This window comes from Apaloderma vittatum, unplaced genomic scaffold (genome assembly GCF_000703405.1).
Source record: "Apaloderma vittatum isolate BGI_N311 unplaced genomic scaffold, ASM70340v1 scaffold3704, whole genome shotgun sequence".
Taxonomy (NCBI): domain Eukaryota; kingdom Metazoa; phylum Chordata; class Aves; order Trogoniformes; family Trogonidae; genus Apaloderma; species Apaloderma vittatum.
Genome location: NW_009711938.1, coordinates 7,667 through 24,295, shown reverse-complemented (window position 1 = coordinate 24,295; position 16,629 = coordinate 7,667). Strand labels below are relative to the sequence as shown.

The following is a 16,629-nucleotide window of genomic DNA, read 5'->3' as shown; positions in this document are numbered from 1 at the left end:
GACATCTTAGAAGTAAATCAGTAATATCTGCATCAATTAGCTGCAGAGAAAAGCACCTCCAGTTATTTTGATTTCATAATAAACTATTAAGAATGAATAAATAATGTACATGCAATTTAACAGTTTGAAAAGCAAAGACATTCAGTGAAATAGGGAATGTGAATATTTACCTGATTGTATGGTAATAGCACTACTTTCTCTTTTCTCTTTGACTTTCTTGTACCTTCTTGCTCCAAGCCATCCCTTGATATAGGCTTGCATGACCACTACCCTCCCTATAACTTCTCGCAGGAACAAATTTAACTGTTCTATATGGTAATATTTTAGAAAAACCTGTAATGGAAAGAATAAATCAGTATTATATGCAGGCCGTAACACTGGTCTTCCATCAGTCTATTTTAGGGCACTGTTGCTGAGAAAACTGGTAAAATACTGGTTGCTGATATCACAGCAATCTTGTGAATCAAATACTTGCTCTCGTTGTGCTTGTGGAATTTCATTATTCCACTGATTATAATCAACCCATTGCAAAACCCCCCTTTACAAAGTAAATTGGCCAGTGGGCTATTTTCAGGTATCAACAATTTTGAAATACAGCTTTCTCAACAGTGGGAAGATAAATCCCGTTTTGAATTCGATTTTAGATATTAACACTGTCCAACAGCATTCTGCTTCAGGAGGCAAATCATACAGGTGCTTACAAACACTTTATCTGGGTCTTGAGCAGGAAAATTCCCTTTTTTTCTTTTGTGCACTGTAAAACAACTCATGACACCATAAAATATATTTTTTACAGAAGTCACTCACTCCATTTTAAACTGTGAACAAAGGCTCTTGACAGAGCCAGAAGGATCTCACCTGAAACTTCACAAAAGGGTAATCACAGAATCAGACTGGCTTAGGCTGGAAAGGACCTTAGAGATCATCTAATCCAACCTCCCTGCTATAGGCAGGGACGTCACTCAACTAGACTAGATTGCTCAACCTCATCAAACCTCTGCCCCTTACCCCCTCGCCAAGGAGGGGGCATCCACAACCTCTCTGGGCAATCTGTTCCAGAGTTTTGCAACCCTCATACTGAAAAATTTTGTCCAAAGATCCAGTCTAAACTTATTCTCCTTCAATTTAAATTCATTTCTCCTTGTCCTATTGCTGGACATTCTTGTCAAAAGTCCCTCTCCAGCCTTCCTGTAGGTTCCCTTCAGGCATTGGAAGGCAGTTATAAGTTTCCTCTGGAGTCTTCTCTTCTCCAGCCTGAACAATCTCAGCTCTCTCAGCCTGTCCTTGTAGCAGAGGTGCTCCAGCCCCTGGATCATCCTTGTGGCCTCCTCTGGACTTGTTTCAACAGATCTCTGTCCCTCTTACGGTGAGGACAACATAGTTGGATGCAGTATTCGAAAGAGTACAGTAAGGGGGTAGAATCATGTCTCTTGATCTGCTGGCCACACTCCTCTTGATGCACCCCAGGACACAGTTGACCTTCTGGGCTGCATGAGTGCACCGCCGGCTCATGTCGAGCTTCTCACCTATAATGTACTAACCAGGCTCGCAGGATGGGCCAGAGCATGAATTTTCAGTCATGCCATCATTAAGAGCAGCAGGAACGTCAGGGAGGCACTCCCACAGCAGGCACTAACAGATGTACTACCCTTATCAAGGCAGCCATGTGAAGATGTGCTTTGAGGACGTCCCCAGTGCACGGCTCCTCTTGCAGCGCTCACTCAGCTGGGTTGGCAGGGCACCTCTGTAACCTGGGAGGCTTACTGGAGCAAATTCCTTGCCTTTTTCTTCATTAATGCAGTACTTTTCAAACCACTATTACATACTTCACTAAAAGAATACTATCCTTGAGAAAATGTTAGCATCCTCTACCTTGGTTTTCCCAAGAATCCAGTTGTCTAGTTTAGATTTCTCCAAAATGGCAAGACAGTTTTCTCTGCTACCAAGGGGAATCTCATGTGCCTTGAATGCAAGGTAATAATATCTGCAAAACCAAACGAGAAAGAAAGAATTGACTTGGCAATCAATATATACTCTTACTGCTCTTTTGTAGCTCAGAGCTGCATCACCAGAACTCGTAAGTCAAATCCTCCCTTACACTCAGTCCTCTTCATAAATGATGACATAGCTCTTATGAACAGATATTTAGGTATATATGTGACATAGGAAAATAAGTGGTACCATAATGGCGACAAGAATAGCTGCATTCTAGATATCCCCATTTGGTGCAATCATCTGTAAAGATCTTTCACAAACCAGTGAAACTTAGGAAACACCCAAGGTTGCTCTGAATTTCTCTTCATGAATGACAGGGAGAAGAAGCAAAAGTGCTAGAAATTGGAGTACAAGAAAGGAAGGCAAACATAAAATCTTTTGCATAATGTGCAAAATAAGTATACCATCTATAGAGCTGCATAACATACTTGGGCATAGTTACATCTCACTGCAAGTTCTGTTGAATAAGCAGGTGTTCCCTGAGGTGTCCAATGGACGTTTACAGATTTCTGAGAAGGAGAAAAGTCAAATAGTAGCACCAAAGAGAGACAAAAGCACTAAAATTAATTTATACATTATCTGATGCCTGTTTTTTACGAGAAATGCCAAAAAAGGCATGTCAGAATCTTCCAATGTTTTAGCAACTGGTATCAGACATTTTTCACACCGAAATGCAAACGGCCTAGACATTTGTCAGGAAGCAAAAATCCACACAAGAAGTCCAAGGCTCCCGAGCTTGTACCCCGATCAGTCGCATTAATGGAACTCAGGGGAGCTTCCCATTTTCAGTATGCCTAATAAAAGACGGAGGATTCTCAACTGGTGAAGATCAAGACCAGCACAAGGAGGGCGGGTAGTACAATGATACAGTGACACTGAGTGATTACTGAAACTCTATTGATATACTCTCACATCAATCTTAACTTACAGACAGCACAATGCTCAGACTGCACGAATACCCACGTGCGTTTCACATCTCCAGAAGAGGTCATATGTATGCTCAACTAAAACAATTGGCATTTATATCATATTGGCAAGAATTTTATCAGTGCTGATGGTTAAACAGACCTTGCAGCTATTGTAAGAAAACAGAAGTGCATTACTCCTCATGAATGTAATACTTTTCTTTACTCACAAGAATTTCTGTCGTTATGACTGGGTTTCTAAGTTACTAGGCATGGTGTCTTTTCTTCTGTTACACAGGGATAAACAATTAATTGCAACAATTATGATCAATTCTGCTGGACTTTGGAACAGGCTCGTACTGAACAACATTGACTTTTCTTCTTGCAAAGATTAATCCTTCACAATCATGTGAAATAACATTATTGTGCAAATAGTTAATGAAACAGGGATGCAAACATGTTTGAACTCAACAGACATTAATACTCGACCAATCCCTATCGGTAAAGCCAACATGCACTAACGAAGAATGGTTTTACAGTATCTGAGTAACTCTATTTGCAAAAAATTATGTTAAGTAACAGCAAGAACATGTGCTAGTTAGCTAACACATTTAAAGTTATTTCAGTGCAATTGCATCGTTAGATGGTAGCAACTGTCACCTCAGTTCTCATTTATGAACCATCATGTGTTGTCTTTGTCTTTATTAAGTTATACTTCTACAGGTGCTACTCTATTTACATGGTGTGTGAGAGGAACTGAACAAACCATTCTTCTAATAATTAGCATGAGGAGGAGCCATCAGATGTTCTTTAAAACATAAAGAGAAGAGGACGATCAGCGAATCTCAAAGACAAATTCCTCTATGGTCACATAGAAACAAAAAAATATCTTACCTCATATTGAAGGAAATATGGAGAAGCAATTAGACAAAATGGAATAGTGCAAGACTATTTTTTAATTAGAAGAATATGACTTTTAAATATTAGCTCAAGTTAATTTCTATATGTCAGCTCCAGTTGTCACAAGAAAGAAAAATAATAATGACTAAAATAGTCAATAAAGATCAAAGGGGAACAAAATGATGTCTGAAGGCAGAAGTAATGGAATCAGTCCTGGACCAGACACACAGATATCCACCAACTGGAGACAATGCTTGCTTTGAATAATGATAGGAGGTTATGTATTACTGAGTTATTTTTAATGCAGTGACTTTCTCTATAACATGATATTGCAAATTCTTTAGCCAAATCTTTCAAAATATTAAGAGTCATGTTCTTTAAAAGGTGTAGAGAAACATGGTGTATTTAAAAAAACAAAACCCACTACACTTCCTCCACCTTACTACTGAACTTAATGATTCTAGTTTTCCAAGACAAATGGTATTATGAGTCGCACCAGTAAAACTCAGATTTAAAACATACATATCACAAACAATTAGTGACAGCATGCAATTTCAACAGATCCTTGACAGATACATCACGCAAGCTGCGCTAATAATAAATTGCTCTTTGCTTCAAAAGCCAGTTCAGATACCCATGTTATATACACACATGTAACTTCAGCAGTTCCTTTCCTTAGAAGGAAGAATTCAAGAGAGTGACAATATTGTTTCCTGGCTGTCCATATCTTTTATGGCTTTTTACAGCAAGAGCGTGCAAATGTTGTACATGGTGAAATGGCAGAGAAAACACCTCGGAATGCATCCAGAAGTTTGGGGCATATCCAACTACAACTGTTCATTCTGATTTATTGACCTAATTTCATTTTTATCACACTTATGTACAGAGCAGCATTTCACCAATAGAAGAACTAGATACTTAATTTCAGAAAAGTAGAGCTAAAAATTACATTTGCTTCCAGAAATGAAAATGTCGTAACTCTACTTTATTTCCATGGCACTTGTTATTCTAGTAGAAAATGTTAAGATGACACCTATTTCAATTTTTAAAAGTAGGGTTTATGGTTTTCACGTATTGTTTCATAAACACGCACATATTTGTGCAAGAACACGTTATTTTCTCAGGTGTACATCCTGCTTGAAAATTTCCTACATGTGACACATACATCTACATGTTTCCTAAAAGTACTTGATTAGTCACATTCTCAGCAGGAGTAAGACTAAGTAAGAGAAAAGTAGAACTAACTTTTCAGAGCTGATGAAACTTTGGAATTACTTACTTCTTAACCAGTAGTTCTTAAACTGCACTACAAACTCTCCTTAATGGTCATGAATAGGCATTCCAGACAAAATATATATTACATGGGATTAACTTACTTAGTAGTCATTAGGCATAAATCATAATTTTAAAAAAGTTGACTCTATCCCCAGATCAACAACTGCAAGGCTAGGCCATGCAGAGTTGAGGTTAAATGTTAAAGACAACCAAGTATGCTAAATATAGAAAACTTCAGAATGATGCTATGCATTATCTATAGTGTTGGTGGGTTTAGATTAGATAAACTGATTGTAAACAAATGGTTCAATTGCTCTGCCCTCTTTAAAGGGTGAACTGTAGAATTGCTCAATAAATAGCATTTCAATGGCACCATTAAGTACTATGTCAGTGTCTCTTACTAAAGTTCCCTTCACATTCCAGGCTTAAAGGCAACATGAAATCTAGACAATTAACTCAAAAAAGTAATGATTAACTCTTTTTCTCTCTAGAACAAATCTTTGTACTAAAAGATACTGGCCTGAGGTGGAGGATGGATAATGATACGTGAGAAGCATGAGGTGCAAGAGGGCAGAATCCCTCTCTAGACAGATCCCCAGCAATAGTAGGAAGATTCTCAACATTCCAAAAGATGTTTATTTCTTCTCAGTCCTGCAGTTGGGAAGTTGTAATTAGGACTGAAAGAGCCATTAAATAACTTTCAAAAAATCCTAACTTGTATTTAACATATCTACTCTTTCGGAAGCTTTCACATCTGCATTCATAAAACTAATTACATTTGATTCTATATTGACAGTATGAATGAAAAAATGTAAATGAAAAATGAAAAAACCTATAAGATACTCTTGAAATTCAGTAACAGATACCTAACACGCTGTAAATCAGGAGCCACTGAAACAACAAATATTTCCATGGATAACAGTAATATCAAAGTATGGTGGATGTTACAACTCATTTTGAGAAATCGCTTAGGCTCTTTGGTACAATGCAGTCTCCGTGTTAAAAGTTTCATTAAAAATATATCATCTGAAAAGTAAGCATTTCTTTTTTCTTTTGTATCAAACCTCTTGACTTCCAATTTCATTCAGTGCTTCCCTGATTTTAAATTATAAACCCATCACCAACAAAATTTTAGGGTTAGAAGAAAGTATGTACTAAGGTAAAATTTTTACAGGATTTTGCAATATTTGACCAGTTTTTTTTCCTAGGTCCATGCAATGCAGGATGTGACTCATTAAGGTCAAGGAAACTTTATACAGTCATGAGAAATGTAACACTGATGGTTTAGAGACTGTGTGTACCAGGTGTACCAACAGTAACTTCATGCAAATTTGCACTGTGAGATTGAAAAAGCAGAACCAGCCTCACTGGGACCACTGTTACAGCAACAGCACTGATGCTGCCATGAGTGCATGAGCTGGGTAACTTCGTCTGGCCACTGTGGAGTAGGTAGTGCTTACAGAAAAACTACATCCTTCATCCAAACAAAGTTCAAAGAACTTTAATGCAGAATTGAAGAATGTAAACAAGAAGAAGAAAAAGAAGTCCTTAAATGAAACTTGTATAAAACTTCCCAACAGAGTCCTACGTGCTTATGAGGCTCTTCAAGCATGCTAGCATTTAGCACCATTAGACTCTCAAGCCTTATCTTTCAGCTCATCGTACAGAATACGCCAAATTACCCAGCAGGTGTACACAGCTTGGGGCTATGTGGTGAGGACACATCTACATATCACACTACGTCATGTAAAGCTCCAGGGGCCTGGGCGCTCGGATACAGCAAGCAGTGTCCCATCCAGTGGGACGTTTAGTGCTGGTCCCCGCTAGCAAGCACAACCTCCCTCAGCTGCTGGGCAGGGCATGGGCACTGTGCAGCCACGCAGGTCAGGCACAAACCTGATCGCCTTACCAGGTTAATATACCGTGTCTGAAACCTGGGATTCCAGTCCAGGAAAGGGGTCATGCTGCTTGATGGCAAACACGTCCATCGGTCAGACACACGATGGCATGCGGTGTGAGACAAGGCCAACAGAGATGGAGTGCCTAACATTTGACAGGTCTACAGCATTTACAGGGGCTGCAGACTATATTTTCCCACTTTAATTAACAGAATATGTATATTTATATACATAAAATAGATGGTTGTATACTCGGGTGAAGAAACACTGCGTGAGTGAGTTACAATTAAGCCCTCTCCTCGCCACCTGGTTTTTAACCCAATAAACTACCTCCAGGTTTGCAAGACTGAAATAATCTGTTCTACAAGAAAACAGAAGACAGTAAAGAGTAACATTAGACAGAGCTTTATCTTTTGTTTACCTCCCACCTGATAAACTCTGAATGGTTCTGTTCCCTGCCTTTGATTGTTTTGTCCTCATATTTCCTGCTAAGAGTTTACAAAACAGCATTATTGAACAGGCAGATAAGAAGCACACCTATTTGTTTAATAACATCAAGGGAGAAAAAGTGCTGGCTCATTCATTTCGTTGTTCACTTGCTCAAAAGGATCAAAATACCAATTAACTTGCTGGCTTAGAAAATCTTTGATATTCTCACATTTACTGACATTTTGAAACTCTTGTTCATACTTGCCTAATGTCTTTTTGATTATGAACAAAGAAGTGCCAATCTGTTTAGCATTTGACCTGTTTTCTCAAACATTTTTATGTATTCAACTACTTAGTTCCAAAAACACTTGACTAGTCATGGCTGTAAGTTAAAGAAAAATGTTTCTTGTTTCACTGATAGCTTTTTTAAGCATTGTGGATTTTCTTTCTTTTTTTTTCTTAAGAGCAAAACAAAATAGAATTTGTTTAAAAATAAAGCAGAATCTGAACAAAGGAGCAAGAACATCCCTTCTCCTGCCCCGTGTTTATACTTTGAACTCAGGAAGCATTCTATGCTTTTGGGCAAATTGCTAAATCTCCCCCGTCACTTCCCCTGTCATGTTGACTTTCTTTCCTGAAAGAATTACAGCAAGCTGGACTAAAAACTTCATGAGTATCAGACAAGATGTTAAACACAACTTGTCCTTATCTACAGAAATGGAAAGCTACAGTCAGGGCCGCTTTTATTACCATCACTTTTCAAAGTTGTACTCAAATTCAGTGGACTTTGGAATGAATCTACTGATAAGAGTAGGCCTAATTTCCTCTCAATTTACACTAATTTCAGTGGAGTTAATCTTAGTTCACTTATGTGTAAATTGGATAAAAGTTAAGGTTAATAATTCCGCCTGCATCCTCTTTGGGATGTTGCAAAGATGTGTTAGTGATCACAAAAATTAATCCCTTTGTAAAACCTGCTTTAGAATGGTGTGACCTTACTAAAATTAGTCTTATAACACACACACAAAAAGGTTGGGGGAGATCATAACTGAAAATTAAATTACTGTGATGGACAAACGGGCACATTAGCTATCCTTTCTGGGATATATCTCTCTAGTATTTTCTTATTACATACTCGTTTGGCATACTAATATAAATCAGAAAATTTCATAATTTTTCAGAATTAATTGATTAAGCTATGGTTTATCGTTCAACATCTCTCAGTCCAAGAACAACATATTTCCGAGCCCAAATGACTGATTTAAACACACAAATTTAACCAGTCTTTGGGTTTTAGAAAGGCTTGTGCAACTGTTTATGTCTCTTCTTTCTCAAAACCATAATCAACTCCTTCCCTCTAGCATCACAGGAGTTACTACATGCTTTCAGTAGATTCATTAACTCTGCACTGTCTGGATGAGTAACCTTCAGTCTAGAAACAATGTTTGATTTAGCCATTCGCTATTTGTTCCTACTGTTCAGTAGTTGATTACTTAACGGTACTGCTTCTGCTCCATTATTGACCTATCGATCCTACAGACTAGAAATTCTACACAAAAACTTTTTTTAAATCTAGAGGAAACCATAAAGATGATATAAACATATTGTCATCATAAAGACAACAGTGCTTCCTGAATCAAACTAATAATATTTTGAGACTGAGAATAGTATTAAAGGCAGTAATAGTAGCCATGACAAGAGTTCGGGTGAACAGAGATCTGGTTATAATTCATGATATCTCCAAGACAAATGACACAAGGCTACAGAGCTATCACGAGGAATACTACTTCTAAATTGAAAGCTTTTCTGTCAGTTCATTCTTAAGCACATACATATAGTGTATATGATGGCTGAGGGTCACTGACCTTCCAAATCCTTATATTATCTGAGCTTGATGCATAATTTCAACTTGTTACTTCTACTGAGGGAACCACGGGGACAGGCTTGCTACCAAACACTGAACGCTTACTGCTGGTCTCACATTGACTTTTCTCCATTCAAGCTCAGACATCTCTTGTCATCTTTACCCATGATAGTCACTGCTCTTGTTAGAGAATTAGACAATACATGTACAAACAAATATTTGTAGAACTTTCTGTACTTAAACACAGAACATATTTTATTGAATGGAGTTTAAAAAAAACCCAAAAAGCCATGTTATAGAAGTCTTACCTTTTCACAAACTCCTCAAAAAGGATGCGATGAGAATACCCTTTTTGACGTATTTTGACAGTTTCCAGAATTCCAGTGTATCGTAGCTGCAGTAGAACTCTCTCATGAGAAAACATCAGCGCTTCTCGATCATCGTTAGGTTTAATGCAGCGGATAAAGTGAGGCTGTCCAACAACCATTTTGGATAAAAGATCCATGAGGGAATACTAGCAAGGAAAATAAAAAAGATGTACACACTTCACAAAAAACTGCAATGCAACTCCTTGAGCAGGAGATAAGTTTTTGTAAACAGTATGTAATTCTTGACTATGTTTTAATCTGTAACACTACTTGCATTGACATTTTCTTAATTTTTAAACTTTTGGTGAAAAACCAGAACCTATTAAAAGTTTGGTTCTTTTTTTTCTACTAAAAATATTAGTTCAGAATTCTTACACCTTTCTCTTTGTCTCTCCTTATAACATACTTCTGTAGTTGAAGGCCCATATTGAAAAATGTCCTAAATATAATTCTACTTTTGGCATATTTGACTAATCAAACACCTTAAATGGAAGGACAAGCTTTACTGTGAAACAAACAATCAAGAAATTCATGGAAAATCATGAAGAAAGGGTTGGAAGAAGTCATCAGTTCAGTCCTCTGCCCAGAAAGAACCCTAGATGTATCTGTACCATTTCAGGCACATCTCTCTTAAACCCATTCTTCAGGATCACTGAGCATACAAAGTGCACAGTCTCCCTGGACAATCTACAAGTGCTACATTATCATGACTATTTGTAACATTCTTAACATCTAACCTAAATTTTTTGCCTGAAACATAGGCCCATTGCTTTTTGTCCTATCCACTCTGGACATGGAAAACAATTTATTCCATTGCTTTTTACACTAAAACCAAAAAAGTGTGATCAGATCGTATATATATCTCCATTTTTCTAATGACTCCTCTGAACACTGATACTTCTGCTCCATCCTCATCTCATTAACCCACTGTATGATAAGTATTCATTGCAAATACAGTTGACCTCAAAATCACATACAATTACAAGTGTGGTCACCGTTGCTGTAGGCTGCAACCATATTATGGGGGTTCACTCCCACATTCTATTTATTTATTTATTTATTTTTACAGTTCCTACACAGTTGACATCTGCATCGTTCTTTGCAAAAGCACTCTAAATCCACGTTTATATTACTAGACAAGTCTGAATGTGTGCCCTTGTACCCCTCATGCTGGGGTAACATCTCAGTATACATTAGCTTCCTCTATGCCTTTCCTTACATTATTTTGCATGATAAAGAAAATAGGTATTCCTACACAGCATGAAGTTTAGACTCACAGTAGCCAGAGCACAGCACTGTGAACTTCCCCATGCTGCATGGTAGAAGTGCAGCCCAAGGACTAACTCCTCCAAACCTTTCCACTCTCCAGTGACTGCAAGAAAAAAACATTAACCAACAGCCTCAGACTGGCATGTGGGTTTTCTGACTTCTAACTTCCAGTTCCAACATTCTCAATGCATTTTCCTTACCTGTTTGATTTAAACACGTATGTAGAATATAGACTACCCAAAACAAGAAAACTTGTGAGTCCACAGAGGCTTCAAAACAGAATTAATCTCACAATCCCACAAATATTTTAGATATATCTATCGTTCTTATCACCAAAATGTTCCTGTACAATTAAATTTTGTACCCTAAAATAGGAAGCCATAGTTTGCCGCTTCATGTTAGTTGTTTCCTCAGGGTGTCGCATAACTTCCATTGTGTCAACCTGAAAGACAAAACTCAGATGTTAGAGCTGCTCCAGAAACACGACAGGCCCACCCCACCTCACCCACAGGAAAGCTGGGATCAGTTTTTGTTACGGTCATTCCTTCAGCTGTGAGTACTTCAGAATACTTTCTCCAAGGCAGGAAGGCCAGTTGCTACCAGAAGCAGGACACATGCTGATCTCAGAGAGCTCCAAGTGTTCCAAATGATTTCACATTTTTGCTATGATAGTATAATGTTCAGCCAGTGAAGCGGCTGTCAAGATGCAATATCTTATGAACTGATTTCTAAAAGGCATTCCTCTTATTCACTATGAACTCCACCAGGTCTTCTTTTCTATATAAGAAGATTTATCATTTTTGTAATGACCAGGAACTAAATTGAGCTGCCACATTTTGGTCACATATGGAGAAAATTTTGTAACTGGATAATAAGCAGCAAAGAAAGAAGGTAATCTCAGAACGTACAAGCCTTTTCCTTGCTGCTGCTACAGTTACTATTAATTACTTCAAATCGCCATTTTCATGCCAAGAATTTCAGCAATTTTACTCTGCTGAACTGCCATAGCTTCAAACACTGCTTTTTCAGCATTTCAGAGAGTTATTTTTAGAGAGTATACAGGGACAACAAACATATTGCTCCTTGTATATTTTAGTTATATTGTCAGTACAGCTGTTCTTATCAAAATGAAACCAGAATTTATGAATGAGTATAACTATGGTTACCAATCACAAGCAGATTGTGTTGCTGTATTAGAGCTCAACAAAATTAAAGAAAATCAACCGGCATCCTGTTTGCATGAAGCATTAACAGCATTTTAGCATTCACTTGCTTTGTGGCAGTTTACCATCTGCTCTGACCAGGTGGCATTGGTATAAACCAGATAATGCTGTTGTCAGCACCTGTGCTACACTTCCTGGACTTTGCTCCATACGATCATTTCCAGCACTCACGGACTTAAGATCACTCTTACGAACACTAAAAGCAACTGCTGAAAGATCACAGTTCTCAGTAAAGTAACAGTGTCTCTTACCTTCAGGAGATACTTAGGAGACTGCATGCAAAATATAAAGGAAATTAAGAACTAAGTAGTAATAGAACAAGAAAATTAATTTTGTGTTGGAGAAGAAATCAAAAGAAAAACTCGCAAAGACAAGATTAAGAATACAGATGGTGCAAAGGGAGACAGATTTCCATGAGGGTGACCATAAAAATTTCAGTATGTTTTTGTAATCTGAGATCTTCTAGTCCAGAGTGGTGTACACACATTAGTACACAACTCAAACTAACACCTGAGAAAAAAAAAAGATGCAGTTTGATTTCAGTTTTAAGGATGTTAACAGAAAACTATGTGACATATCCCAGGAAAAATGCCTTATCAGCACAGATCACATCAAACATCTTAAGAGGTCACCTGACAAAGCAAACATGAATGACCTAATCAGAACAGCAGGCATGTCCATGGGGAAGGACACGGGAATGTTTCAAAACTATCTTGGCAAGACAACTGCTTTTTTAGAATTAAGATCTAAATATCTAGCAAAGGTCTGGTGGAAGACAAAAGCCATACCAGTGAATACTGACAGTACGTTCAGAATAACTGGTAACATTTAATGTTAAAAGACAGACAATTTAATCACAAAGAACATCAAACCAAGAGCATAAGCAAATAGTTTGAGGGCTGCACTGAAGCCCAAATGCCCATGAATTTGAGCTTTTAAACTGCATTTTGGCAGTCTAGAAAAGCAAAGACTCTTAGTGATATTGTTGGCAGTTCAGCACTCATGATCTCTCAGTTCTATCTTGAATATCTGGAGGCCAATAGAGGGTGAGCTTTGCTCCACCTTTTGGGCAGCGGAATACTAAGCATCTCCTTTTCACAGCTGTTAATTTTCACCAAACCTGTAGAAACTTACAATCTTTGAAACTGCCATTCTGTCAAACATAGTTTACTACAGCCTGCTGGGTTCAAAAGGGTTTTGTTTTGTTTTAGGTTTTTGGGGGGGAGAGGGGGTGAACACACAGAAAGACAGATGGTCAAAAACACTCACAGAGGAGATTTAATACACTTTTTCTTGGGAAATCAGGATAAAGCCAGTATCATATACTCCTTTTTCTATGGATGCAGTCATAAATTCTAATCTATGGCATCTGTAAGGACTAGGATCAATTTCCACATTTTTTTGACAAGAAACAGTTTAAGTTTCCATTAGAAAAATTCTGATAGACCCTGAAGCTAGGGAGATTTTCCCGTAAGAATTTTTAGAAGCTTTGTCTCTGGTTAATTCATAACATTGTATGTCTATGAAGGCATTCAGTTTTACGGGAGGGCAATAATTGCACGTACAACAGGCAATGGGCTTTATCACAACTGTCTTAGGAGAAAATGACAGAATTAGGAGAAAATGATAGAACATAATATCATGATTTAATCTTAAGTCTTAAATCACCAGCTGCTTTTTAAAAACTTTAAAATTAAGAATATTTTAATTGTTCAGCCACATTTTTACATGACAGTAGTTGTGACATACAACATACATTTATACAATTACAACTAAAATGGAAAACAGCTTGACCTACAAAAGACAAATTGTTCCATCACTAAAAATTTGTTTACAGTAATTCTGAAAAAAATATTAAAAGAATTATTTACAACATCATGTCACCTTATGAAGTCACTGGAAATTATTACTTTCATATATTGACCACACCTGCTGCTGACATGGTATGATAGACTGTAAAACCAAAGAATACGTTAAGCAAAAAAGCTAATGAATTTAAATAATACATGAAAATCTCCGAAGTTCCAAACAAAATTAGTACATTCTGATTGCTTTTAAAAAATTGTAAAATAGTAATTTAAAATCTTTTTCTGAAGTTGTTTTAATTAGAAGTTTTATGAAATTATGAAATTACTTATGAAATTACATGAACAAATTCTTTTAGCTAAAAACTATTTCAGTTAACATTTTCTGAATTGTTCTGCACTTGTGCACGTCTTTTAGCTCCTTTGTTAAAAATCTGAAGGGGGAAGAGAAAGCAGTCGAACACTACTTAGTAACTGATTGTGTTTACTGACTCTGAGAGAGAGTTGTTCTATTGCAGTCCAGCTGTATCAGTAACATGCATCCTTTGAAAGCTTATGCTGAATATAGCTGAGTGTCGAAGAGAATGTGTGTACAATACAAGAAAATTGGAAAGGCTATTATCTGTCCTTCAGCACTGAAAGTGTTTATACCAGAGAGGAAATAAATCTCTGAAATCCACATCTGTATTTGCAGGTATAGTGAAGGATATAGATGTCTTGGTGACATGAATTACTGCATCAACATTTGAGCATGAGCTCCTAATAACAGGAAAGAACGTAAAGAAATAGAAAACTCAGAAAATAAAATTCAGTAGACTTTTGAGAAATTGCTGCTACCACATTTGTTTTTCAAAAGTATTATTGTTTGCTTAGGAGGCAAAAATAAACCCAAACCCTTGATTAAGCTAAGTATAACAGTACTACTTAGGAAGTCGGTACTCATTCTACCAGCTTGAGGCACAAGTTTTCCTCACAAATTACATGTACTCAGTTGGCAACACATCCTATTAAGTACCAAAAAATTACTCCATCTTTTTGCAATTATGCCACATAGTTTTACAGCAAAACTCAGCAGTGTTTAAATGCTACAGTTCTTTTCAAAGAATAATGAGTTTGCTGAGTCACTCTTTTCTGGTCATCTGTCAGTTACTAATGTCTCCTCATTTTTCACTTGGAAGCTGAATACAAACGGAATGGATAATTTTTTTATTTTGCCTTTCATAGTGTTAAATGTGCTATTCAAAATTTACCTAATTAAATCTCTTTCTAGGCCAAAATTGCCAGAGGAAAAACTTGAGCCCACTGAAACAAAGAGGAATAGTGCTATCAATGTACCTAGGACTTCACTCCAAAAGTTTAAGGATTAATCAGTAGTAAATTGATTCTTCACTGCATTGTATGATAGGGTCCTCACCAAAACTGGAAGCGGTGCTCCCAGCTGAGATGCATGCTTTCTGATGTTAAGGCGGACTCTCAGTTGGCAGGAACCTCACTGTATACCTACACCGGCTAAGCATCGTGGCCACAGTCTCGCTGTAATATTTTACAATCGCCTGTCTTCAGAGGGAACACTACTAACCTTGATACGCCCAGCGCTAAGCTGTGGAGGCAAAGACCTAGATGCTGCTGTCACTCTGGCTCTTGCTTGTGCCAAGTTACCTGTTCAAAAAGAAAGAAATAAATACTGCAAAAACTGTTCAAGAAGCTTGGCAGGGAACAAATGGTGTGGTGGGAAATCATTTTGTACAACAGTACTAAAAATAACAGACACCATCACACTTCTTCCACACCCCACTCATTACCAATTGTGCCTGCAGAGCATTCAGCAGGGGCATGACAGAGCGCTGTGTTGATTTAAAAGGGAGGAAAAAGTCAGTGATAAGGTGCTATGTCACTGACCTTAGCTACTGAGCTGATGAAAACAACGACAGCACAAAGGCATACAGCTCAATCACTAGTGATCAATTTCTCTGTGACTCATTGAGAGATTTAAAAAAAACCCAAAACAGCAGAAACAATCTTGTTCCTTATGAAATCTGGTGGATCCTGAAGTGTTTAGACAGCATCTTAAGCTCACAAACTAATGAAAGAGATGAGAAAATGATAAGACGGTATCTTTTTTTGACCTTTTGACATATAGACCTGCTTAATCCCCAGTCTTATTGTCCCTTGGGGTTTCTAAAGACTGACCCAATTCCTCAGGCAAAACCATATTGTGGCGTCAGCTGAAAGACGAGTGCCTTTTTTTAAACGTACAGTATGATGTGTCCTAAACTTTTTCCTCTGTACTTGCAGAAAGCCGAAGTCATCACAAATAGCTTTTCAAAATAAAGGCTCAGAGAAGAGAGAGGAAGTGATACGGGACTGTGCATATGCAAGACACTCTGTATATTTCAAAGTTTTAGCAAGTCTAGCACAAGATGTCCAAATGTTTTCTCTGGCTATATCTTCAGAGGCTAAACTGTGATTAATAGCATTGAAAGAACCCTTTGAAGCAGGATTGGTGACATCAAAGCCCTAATCCATGGGTGGCAGGATTTTTATAATGAGTGGGAAGCATTTTAACACATTTCAAAGGATTTACAGCATGAATAAACAATAGGCCTCTGCAGATGTACCACACACCTTTCAGAACCAGAACACATAAATAAGTGTCCATTTTAATTTAAATGTAAATAAAGTGTTAACACTTCTTTCA

General features: G+C 37.5%; 1 protein-coding gene across 1 annotated transcript in view; it reads right to left on the bottom strand.

The window, feature by feature from the left end:
* Positions 1–15,590, bottom strand: part of LOC104272718 (myosin-IIIb-like) — a gene marked incomplete at its 5' end in the record, with an annotated part of 78,567 nt that extends 62,977 nt beyond the window's left edge. Inside the window, 5 exons of the mRNA XM_009867788.1 lie at positions 171–333; positions 1,873–1,984; positions 9,575–9,780; positions 11,268–11,345; positions 15,511–15,590. Coding sequence (XP_009866090.1) covers positions 171–333; positions 1,873–1,984; positions 9,575–9,780; positions 11,268–11,345; positions 15,511–15,590 — 639 coding nt within the window. The remainder of the gene's footprint in view (positions 1–170; positions 334–1,872; positions 1,985–9,574; positions 9,781–11,267; positions 11,346–15,510) is intronic.
* Positions 15,591–16,629: the final 1,039 nt, after the last annotated feature.